This window comes from Solanum stenotomum, chromosome 1, assembly GCF_019186545.1.
Source record: "Solanum stenotomum isolate F172 chromosome 1, ASM1918654v1, whole genome shotgun sequence".
Lineage (NCBI taxonomy): Eukaryota > Viridiplantae > Streptophyta > Magnoliopsida > Solanales > Solanaceae > Solanum > Solanum stenotomum.
The window spans coordinates 20,426,481-20,437,707 of NC_064282.1; the positions used below are offsets into that span (position 1 = coordinate 20,426,481).

Below are 11,227 nucleotides of genomic sequence, written 5' to 3' on the forward strand. Positions count from 1 at the left end.
AAAGCTTAGAGAAAGCCTAGGAAATACCCACCCATTGACATGGGAATAATTAAAAGGGTTGATGAGGTTCAGGTATGTGCCAAAGGGGTACACAAAGCTTTTCAATGTCGATCTGAGAAGACCAGTTCTTAGGACAAAGGTTGACATTTGTGGGGCTTTGGGGCTTGACTTTGCCCTCAATGATGGGTACAATCTAAACTACATCACTCCAGAGGTGGTAGTCTACTTGGGACTTCCTCGACTACCCAGGCCTTATCCATACACCATGGAGGGATGTAAGGTTACCAAAGGGGTAAAGGTCTCTTTCACACGCGGTGAATACTATGAGGAGGTTTGGTGTGATATAATGCCAATGGCTTCTTGTCACTTAAGTTTGAGGGTCAATTGGTTTAACGAACTTAGGGTCCCAAATGAGCTGAATGGGTACAAGTGTGTTGTGGATCAATGGGGAACACATCTATTTCCTCTTCCTAAGATGAAAAATGAGAGACAAAAGATTGAGAGAAGTAAGGGAGAGCAAGGTGGCAACCTTAGAGTGGAAAAATGAGAGGTTGAGAGGAGTAAAGTGAGAGGGTTGACACAATCTCACTCTAATCTTATTATTCATCCTTTACTTGATAAGGATTTTTATGTAGGTACAAATGTGATGAATGGAGGAACACGAGTTCCCAACAAAGAGCCTACAATCGAAGGTGTGATGGGTGCACTTATGGGATGTCCTAACATCCAAGGTAAATAAGATCTTTCTTGCGGGGGTCAAGGTACAATAGCTAAACTTAACACTTTTGCCATTACAAATGAACAAAGTGTAAATGATAGCTTGTCTTTAAATGAGCCTACTATTTCTTTACCATGTGTCGATAATATACATGTTGAGAGTATGGATACGTTAGTTGATCCTATTGATGACCGAATTAATTCTTCTAGTAAGATCGATTTGTGTCCACCTAGTGTTGACACTCGTGCTTTGAGTGATAGTTCATTATCATGTGATAATTGTGTTGATCAACTTTTATTTGAGTGTATTTCACTAATTGAGAGATTTTGTGATGTGATTAAGGAACCTCAATATGGTGATACTAATGATAATGCTGATCATTTGAATAGAAGTGACTCTTTGAGCATATCTTTTGTGGAAGATCTGATTGCTTGCTTTTGCTCATAGAGATCATGTGCTTAAAAATGCTTCAAAAAATGATATTTGTCTTTTTTAGGGTGAGCTTGCATGTTTTAATTCTTCCCTAGTGGTTAATCATTCCCTCTTTAAGTACAATATCTTATTTGAAGATGATGAAATCACTCCTAGTGATGTACCTTGTGGTGCGAATCATGAGAGTAGTGTAGTTCTTAATAGCTATATTTTTTATAGTAACCCAATATGTAGTGGAGCTTTTCCTCCCAAAGATAGAAATCTCTTTTTGGAAGATGAGAGTACTCTTGTGGGGAAGGATTATGATGAGGAGAAAGGTGGTGTTTGTTTTCCCATTACCTCTTCTTCTTGGTGTATTTAACTTCTTAAGGGTATGACCAGTGCTTGTGAGCCTATTCTTAGTCACACCCATGAAAACACCCTAGAGGAAGTTGATTTGTGAAACATCTTTCTCTCTATTACTTGTTTACATATGATGATGCTCATGTTGTTAAGTGGAGTATGTTGTTGGGAGGGAAGAGTGTCAACATGATAAATGGATGGGCACTTGATCCAGTTCTGTGGGCCGTCTATCATGTTGATCCCGGTGGATTCTTGAAGGTATTTGAACTTGTGGAAGTATCATCTTTTAGGTGGTATTTCCATATTGTGGGAAAGAATAACCTTAGCCAAGTATATATTACTTTGATGGGTTACAAACCATTGGTTGATATTTGTGATGTTTGGATATATGTTAAATTTATGCATCCTTGGCATGGTGATAAATTTGTTATTGCTAATGTTAATTGTCATGCCATGAGGATCTTGTTCTTATTTGCCTTCCCTATGGTTTTGCAAGGTATGGATTCGAGAGGACGAATTATTTTCAACAAGGGGAGAATGATGCAATCCAGATTGCCTCAAGGCTATCCATTCACGAACTTCAACGTATTATTGGATCGTTCACAAGTATGGAGGTTGTTGGGCTTATATGGATGCCAATGAGGGGGTTCCATGCCTTGCATGGCAACCTACGCACTTTGAAGGAGCTCCCAGTTGAGCAACACCATACTTGGATGATAGCTTGGAGCGATGGAGGAAAGACAGTTGACAAAACTGTCACTTTGGGCGAGCATGTCCATTCGGCACATTGCCCAATGGCTTGGGCGATGATCACAAGATCGCCTAATGGCCCAAAGAGATATAGAGTCAGGCTGCTCATTGGCGAGCATGGAGAGCATTCGACGCCTCTCCCAATGGACCCCAAGACCGCCAAAAGTTACAGCAAGCCATCAAGGGAGAAACCAAGGTGAACTGCACATTGCCAACCAGTTGGTGACTCGCCAAGATAATTGGGTGAGCCCAACTTAGCTCGCCCATTGTCCCATTTTGGGTCACTTTTGGGCCCATTTATGTAATAATGCCTAAAACTATAAATAGGCGTCTTATGGTTCATTTTAGGGAGACTATTCTTGAAAATTGTGGTTGTAAACCTGAAACTCCTTGTGTGAGTGTTTGAAAGCTTGGTATAAGCTTTTGTTGGTTGTTGCTTAGAAACGGGGTTGCTTGGGATATCGATTTTCTTGAGGTCTTCGTAAGAGTAAGGTGCTTCTTGTTGGATTAACGAATTGAGGTCTTTGGGTTTAATATACCCTCAGGTTGTTTTTGTTTCCTCCTATTGTGTCTATTTACCTATATTTTATTTCTTGTATTTTGATTTATGCGTTTTATTGTGATTCTTCTTGTGAGAATTACATCAATCGAGGTTAGAGTCACCTTTTTTGAGGGGATCAAGGCCAAATAATTTAAGGATGAAAATTTGAATGAGCTTAGGAAAAATACGGTGATTGGAAAGGCACAAAAGACCACTCTTGATGCAGGTAGTGTGCTCAGTTTTAAAGGAAGAATTTGTGTTACTAGAGTGGGCGACTTGATTCATAATTTATTGACAGAATCCCATGGTTCGAACTATTCCATTCATCCAGGTGTGACTAAGATGTACCAAAATTTGAAACAACTTCATTGGTGGCCTGTCATGAAGAAAGATATAGCGGAATTTGTGGCTAAGTGTCAAAATTGCCAACAAGTGAAATATGAACATCAAAGGTTGCAGGTTTGCTTCAAAGAATGTCAATTCTGGAATGGAAGTGGGAAATGATAGCTATGGACTTCGTAGTTGGTCTTCCCAAGACATTGGGAATGTATGATTCGATTTGGATAGTGGTGGACAGATTGACTAAGTCAGCCTATTTCATTCTAGTCAGAGTGGACTATAATGTGCATCAATTGGTTAAGATGTATGTAAAAGAGATAGTAAGGCTACACGGGGTGCCCCTTTCTATCATCTCAGACCGTGGTACTCAGTTCACATCTAAATTTTGGGAAAAATTACATGAAGAGTTGGGTACGCAACTCACTTTTAGAACAACGTTCCATCCACAGACGGACGGGCAATCGGAAAGGACCATTCAAGTGTTAGAGGACATGTTGAGGGCATGTGTGATTGACTTTGGAGGACGTTGGAATAAATTTCTACCTTTGTGTGAGTTCTTTTATAATAATAGTTATCACTCTAGCATTGATATGACGCTATTTGAGGCACTTTATGAGAGAGAATGTAGATCACCCATAGGATGGTTTGAGGCTGGATATGTGAAACCTTTGGGGGTGGACTTAGTGAGGGATGCTTAAGATAAGATAAGGAACATCCAAGCTAAGCTCCTAGCCGCCCAAAGTAAACAGAAAAAGTATGTAGATCATAAGGTAATGGACATGTAATTCCAAGCTGGTGAGAACATTCTTCTTAAGGTATCACCCATGAAAGGGGTGATGAGATTCGGCAAGAAGGGCAAGCTTAGTCCTTGATACATTGGACCATTTGAAATTCTTGATCGTGTAGGATCTGTTGCTTATAGATTGGCACTACCTCCTAACTTGTTGGGAGTTCATCCGGTATTTCATGTGTCCATGTTGAAGAGATATCATGGTGATGGAGATTACATCATAAAATGAGACTCAGTTGTGTTAGACAAGGACCTACAGTATGAGGAAAAACGATTGCAATTCTTGATCGTGATGTCCGAAAGATAAAGACCAAGGAGATTAAGTCCGTGAAAGTTCAATGGAAGCATCGTCCGGTAAGGAGGCCGCTTGGGAAACCGATAAGGACATGCGAGACAAGTATCCCAAGTTGTTTGACGATTCAGGTACTACTCCACTTTTACTTTAGCCCGTTTTTCCTAATTAGTCACTCGGGGACGAGTGAGGGGTAAATTGATATCTATTGTAACGATCGTGTTTTGTCGTTATAGAAAAACTAATGGAGAAAAAGATTTGGGCCGAAAAACTTTTTGGTAGTAACTTGAAATTTCCCAACCTAATCCAAATTTGGATGAAATCATAGTCAATGAGTTCTAGGGAAATTTGGTAACAAAAGAGATGTCTAATTACGAATTTGACCATATGAGTAGATAGCTAAGACATTGAGGAACCCGTACGACTTTCCTGAATTGAATCCGGGCGAGTAGAACTCACGAAATTGATCCTGGCGTAAACGGTATTTTCTGAGTGTCATAGGTTGAATGTGTGTTCTGAATTAGGGGTTTGGAGCCTTTTAATTTTGCTCATTGTTTCCGTGCTAGCCGCTGAGGCAATATTTCTGCCGCCAGGGCGGGGCCGCTGTAGAGCGGTGAGGACCGCTGTGGTGGGACAGACGCGACTTAAAGTTGGAAATAAATTCCAAAAACATTTTATTTTGCAATTTTCAAACTTGGGATCTAAGGAACAAACTCAGGAGTCTTTTTGACAGTTATCCACCATTTTTTAGGCTAAAGGTAAGATTTTCACTCTCCAAATCCATTTTTCGATCCGTAGAACCTATTTTCTTGGGTTATTATCGATGGAGGAGGGTTTTGATATGGGAATTATGGTGAAAAAAATCCCCAATCTGGGTATGGTGGATTAAGGGTTTGATCTAGGGTTGATAGTGTTGACTTCAATACGGGTAATTAGACATCATTTACTGATTCCCGTGTTATTGTGATTGTTTGTAGACCAAGAACAATCGGAAAGAATCCGAAAAGAGAAGAATCAAGTTTCTTAGGGGATTCAAGCTCTCAAAGTCGAAAAGTGTAGAATAAAGACGTTTTGGGGGTCTATTTACGACTTAAGTCGCATCGAACCCGCCACAGCAGCCCCAAGCCCTCTACAGTGACCCCGCCCTGGCAACCAAACCACCGCCAAAGCGTCTTGCACGAAACAATGAGCTATTTTAAAAAATTCCAAGAACCCCATTTCACAACACACCCTCAACCAATGACACTCAAAAATACCATTCACGCTAAAATCAATTTCGGGAGTTCTACTCGCTCGAATTCAATTAACCATCTGCGGACAAAATAGTGAATGAGGTTAGATACCAATTTGTATCACCCAGATACCAATTGTGATACAAATTAGACCCAAGTTATAGCACGAAAAGAGACAAGAGAAAATAGAGAGATTTCCTAAAGTCATATAGCCTCTCGAAGAAAAGTACATACGTCTATGTACCGTTCCGCAAGACTCTACTAGATTCATTTTGGTACATCGAGATCAACGAACCTAGGCTCTGATACCAACTTTGTCACGACTCAGACCGTCGTGAGTGACACCCACACTAACCCTCCGGTGGGAGAACCATAACTACTAACTAACTAAGTAATTTAAACTACAAAAGCAGGTTAAATAAACTAAAAGAAAATGAAGTTCCCATAAACTTCAACAAGAGTCTAATAACTAAACAATGCGGAAGAAAAAACGCCTAGATTCTGAAAGTCAATGTACCAAAACTCTAACGAGATTCATAAGTCTAAACAAGAAGGGTTACAACCCCAAACTAAAGCACTAATAACTAACTAGAAAATCCAAGTCCGAATGAAATGGACTAAGCAACAGGAGAACTTAAGGCAGCCCGGAAGAACTAGTTCACCCTTGAATTTGGAAACGATCACTGATCGTCTAAGCGAGGTCTGCCAATAACCACAGAAAGATGTCATGTACTCAACAAAAATAAGAGCAAATGCAGTATCAGTACACAACCATCGTGTACTGGTAGGATCACGTGGCTATCCCACTAAGTGTAACATAAGCAAGTAAATACAACATTATAAACATGCAAAATACCGAACATAAACAATAATGAATATCACATGCTCAACAATATACATTATAACACGTCATTGGTCCTCTCATGGAACCCAAACCCAAACCCAAAATGTTAGTGTACCAGTTCGTGGTACCCGATCCAATGATTATGTCGGAACGTGGCAACTGATCCAAACAACACACCACAATCACATTCACAAGTATATTTTCAATAATCATACAATCAAGAAGTGATTCATGGCATATTGTTATTCGTTCATACTCATTTACAATTAGTGTGATCAACAATGTCACATTCGTATACTTTCATGCAATACAATGTAGCAATACAAACATACATCACACAATATGGAATCACAACCATTACCAACCTCGAAAAAAGCTTGAAACCCTAAGAAACTTGATCATTCCTTTTCTGGATTCGTTCCGCTTGTTCTTGGTCTACAAACAATCAATATAATACGAGAATCAATAAACAATCACTAATTACCTGGATTACTAACAATTCTACCAACCCTAGATCAACCCATGATCCCAATTAGAACTGTTCCAACCATAATTCTTAGATCAAAACCCTCTCTCATCGATAATAACCTAAGAAAATAGGTTCTACGGATCGAAAAATGGATTCGTGGAGATAAAATATTACTGTTAACCTCAAGAATGGTGGAAAATTGTCAAGAACTCGTATGGGGTCGTCTCCTAGCTCTCAAAGTTGAAAAGTGCAGAATAAAGACGTTTTAGGGTTTATTTACGACTTAAGTCGTGTCGAACCCGCCACAGCGGTACCCAGCTCGCTACAGCGGCCCCGCCCGACGACCAAAACCACAGCCAAAGCGGCTTGCACGAAATAGTGAACTATTTTAAAAATTCCAAGAACCCATTTCACAACACACCTTCAACCAACAACACTCAGAAAATACCATTCACGCCACGATCAATTTCGGGAGTTCTACTCGTCCGAATTCAATTCCGTAAAGTCGTGCAGGTTCTTTAACGCGTTAGCTATCGACTCATGTAATCAAATTCATAATTAAATCACCCAATTGCTACCATATTTCCCTGGACTTCAAAGACTCTGATTTTGTCCAAATTTGGACTAGGTTGAGAAATTTCAAGTTACTACCAAAAAGTTTTCCGGCCCAAAATTTTTCCCCATTGGTTTTTCTATAATGACGGAACCCGTTCGTTACAGGAGAGGATCCAGATCCGTAGAAATACATGTATCTTCCTCAATAAATGGTAGAAAACTCTTAATTAGTGGTAAGGTACGTAATTATTTGAAAGCATAAGTATAATTAATATATATGGTATATATGTATATCTAATAAGGTCATTTATATATATATATAAAAAAAAAAAAAACATAGCTCAGGCCCATTTTTGGCACAAAATATTTATCTAGTAAAATTAAGGGAAAATTTTCAAAACAACAATATTTTAGCATATAATAGGACCCCTTGTCAAATCTTTCAATATTTATTTAAAATGTCAATATTTTGGTTTGTAATAAGGTTGATTGTATTTATTTAATTTGAAAGAATAAAATTTTTTACTAACAGAATGGAGAGAATATGAGAGAAAATATTTCAAAAATGGTAAAAATATTTCCCTTAGTTTTTTACCCTTCTTTGAACTTTTTAAAATATGATTTTATCTGAAATGTATTAGGATGAATTTCTTTAAATGTGATTTTGTGTGTCATTATTTTAAAATGTAATTGAAATATAAATTGCGAGTGATATACAATCATGATGACTACATAATAACAAAGTAATAGAGATTTGTTGGCATTCAAATTGAGAATGGAATACAAAGTGATAATGAAATACAAACTAAGCACGATAAATACTCATTTCAATTAAAAAGTTAGATCATACAATAAAAAACCTGATGATATACCATTAGGACGAATATGATTTCAAATCAAAATACAAACTAGCCGGTATACAAAGTGATAATGAAAATACAAAATGAGCCAAATAAAATACAAAATCTATTGTACTAATGCAATTAGTATGAATACATGTATAATGAATACGTAAATAAATTGTATTTGGTTATCTAGAATTGAAAATGAATAAAAAATCAAATCTAAATACAAACTATCTGGTATAAAAGTGATATTGAAAATACAAAATGAGTTTTGCTGATGCAATTAGGATGAATACATATATAATGAATACATAAATAAACCGTATTTTAGTTATTTAGAATAGAGAATAAATACAAAATCAAATATAAATACAAAACTTGATGGTATACTATTAGGACAAATACAAAATTAAATCTAAATACAAACTATTTGGTATACAAAGTGATATTGTAAAAACAAAATACGCAAAATAAAATAAAAAGTTTTTTTTACATATGCAACTAGGATGAATACCTAAATAATTAATACATAAATAAATTGTATCTTGGTTATTTAGAATTGAAAATGAATGGACAATTATGAACTTCGATCCGACAATTGATTCAACAAGTTCCATGGATTTCAAGAAGAGTCTTTTCGGAACCATCTGTAGAGCGCCGACGGGGATCTGGAATTCGACAGAGAAACAGCCCAAGCCCGATAAGCAGAGAAGTTGTGGAGCAGGTCCGACTCCTGATCAGACGTATGAGAGAGCAAAATCGGATATTATACCCCAATTTTCTACGAAGAATTGCCAGATGTTGAAATCATACAAGTCGAAGAAATTTCTCAAATAAGTATAGGAGATAGCAATGATGGAAACGGTAGAGAGAGTGGAGAGATTTTTGGTAAAAACATAGAGAGAGAATACTGGAATGTGGGGTCTTTTTTTTTTTTTACTTTTAACCGTTAATAGAGTCAAACTAGGTAAATATGAGCCTGATTTGAGAAATAAAAGGATAGTAAATTAATTATATTTGGTTACATTATATTTGCTAAAATAATAACATNGATAAGCAGAGAAGTTGTGGAGCAGGTCCGACTCCTGATCAGATGCATGAGAGAGCAAAATCGGATATTATACCCCAATTTGCTACGAAGAATTGCCAGATGTTGAAATCATACAAGTTGAAGAAATTTCTCAAATAAGTATAGGAGATAGCAATGATGGAAATGGTAGAGAGAGTGGAGAGATTTTTGGTAAAAACATAGAGAGAGAATACTGGAATGTGGGGTCTTTTTTTTTTTTTACTTTTAACCGTTAATAGAGTCAAACTAGGTAAATATGAGCCTGATTTGAGAAATAAAAGGATAGTAAATTAATTATATTTGGTTACATTATATTTGCTAAAATAATAACATTTTAAATCATTATTTTAAAATGTAGATGTTTTAGCTATGTTAGAAATTTTGAATAGTTTGTTAATTTTTAATTTTCTCTAAAATTAAATACGAGAATAAATTACGATCAAATTCATGCTAAGACAGATGAAGAGGATGAAAATGAAATGCACGATCCGACGATTAGTAAAATAGGTGAAAATATATAGGAGACAATCGTACTTTAAATTTCAATAAAAATTTAAAAAAATCCTAGCTAATTTCTTTTCGCCTATAAATTTTAGTGAGCAGAGATCACATTGATATATATATGAGTTCTGAGACTTAAGTAATAGATATCTCGTGACATAATTAAAATACATATAAATTGAAACATTTATTAAAACAAACCAAAACAAAAAACATGAAATACATGTATGCTACGTAGGATTTTCACGTGCAGGTGTGGAAGGGTGCCATGTCAAGTTTGATTATAATATCGATTTATACATTCGGCTCATAGTTATCCATATCATCGCTTACATTTTGAGCTTTTATCTTCATTCATTTTTATTTGTTCATTACTTATTTATTTTTCTAAAATTTTGAAAAGGAAAAAATGTATATTTTGATTTATAATCCGTTGACACCCTCTAATTTAATTTCTCCAAAAAAGGAAAATTATAAAAGAAAAGAAGAGGCTGTAATCTTTCAAAACAATGCAACAATTTTGAATATAATTAAATATTGAAATATATAAACACACAAAGTTTATTGGATATTTTTTTAACAAGTAATACAAAGTCCTAATCGAATACTCCATAGATCCTATAATGATTGTCTAGGAAATTATATGTCCTATAGACAAATCAATCTACATACCAAACTCTATTTGTAATATAAAATATTACAACTTGTTGTTTCTCCAAATCACTCCAAGCCTCAAAATTTGGTATTTGGAGCGGTTATTCTGTCACAAAAATTACGATATGATTAAATTAATTTACATGATATATATATGACAAATAAATTGAAACAAAAGGTAGCTAAACTTACTCGGAACAATTGACTTTTGGTGTGGTAGGGTAAGCCAAGAGAACTTTACAACCCCAAGTAAGTGATTCAGCTGCTTTTGCATTGATATTTGGATCTTGTAATCCTGCCTTAACACATTCACAAATGGCTACTTCTGCTTGAGAGTCCTTTCCCATAGTATTAAGTTTAAATATTTGATTGCAACAAGCCTTTGGAGGAACCTTATTATTCTTGTAACCACTTTTCGTCCAATCTATGCAAGATTTCATATGTCTAGTTATATCTCTACATTTAACTTCATTAGCTTCTAAACTATGCACGGGTTTCAATGAAGACGAATGCGAAAGCGATAAGGAGGAGATAATTAGAATAACAAGAAGAGAAAATGATGTTGATGATGGACTCATTGTGAAGTTTCGATACGTAATCTGTCTTATTTTCAGATAGGTAAAGATAGATACGTTTAAAAAGATTTATTTTTATTTTGTTTTTTATTTTTTGTTTTTGTTTGTTGTAGTAGAGTTGGCTAAAGTTGTTCATATTTATAGAGGTGAGTTTGAAGTTGAATTATTAACCACCATATTTCTAACAAGGATAAAGGAGGTACCACGTATGTTTGTGAGGGGGTTGCTTAATTCACTCTCCACATAAGAAGTCTAGCTCATTGAGGCCATTCAAATTAT

The 11,227-nt window shown here is 36.0% G+C and overlaps 1 protein-coding gene across 1 annotated transcript; it reads right to left on the reverse strand.

The window, feature by feature from the left end:
- Nucleotides 1-10,326: 10,326 nt before the first annotated feature.
- On the reverse strand, nt 10,327-11,009 carry LOC125851393 (non-specific lipid-transfer protein B-like). The gene is made up of 2 exons (XM_049531197.1): nt 10,566-11,009; nt 10,327-10,479 (listed from the first exon to the last, which is right to left on the reverse strand). Exons 1-2 carry the CDS (start codon nt 10,949-10,951, stop codon nt 10,452-10,454), a joined length of 414 nt encoding a protein of 137 aa, XP_049387154.1. The 5' UTR covers nt 10,952-11,009; the 3' UTR covers nt 10,327-10,451.
- Nucleotides 11,010-11,227: the final 218 nt, after the last annotated feature.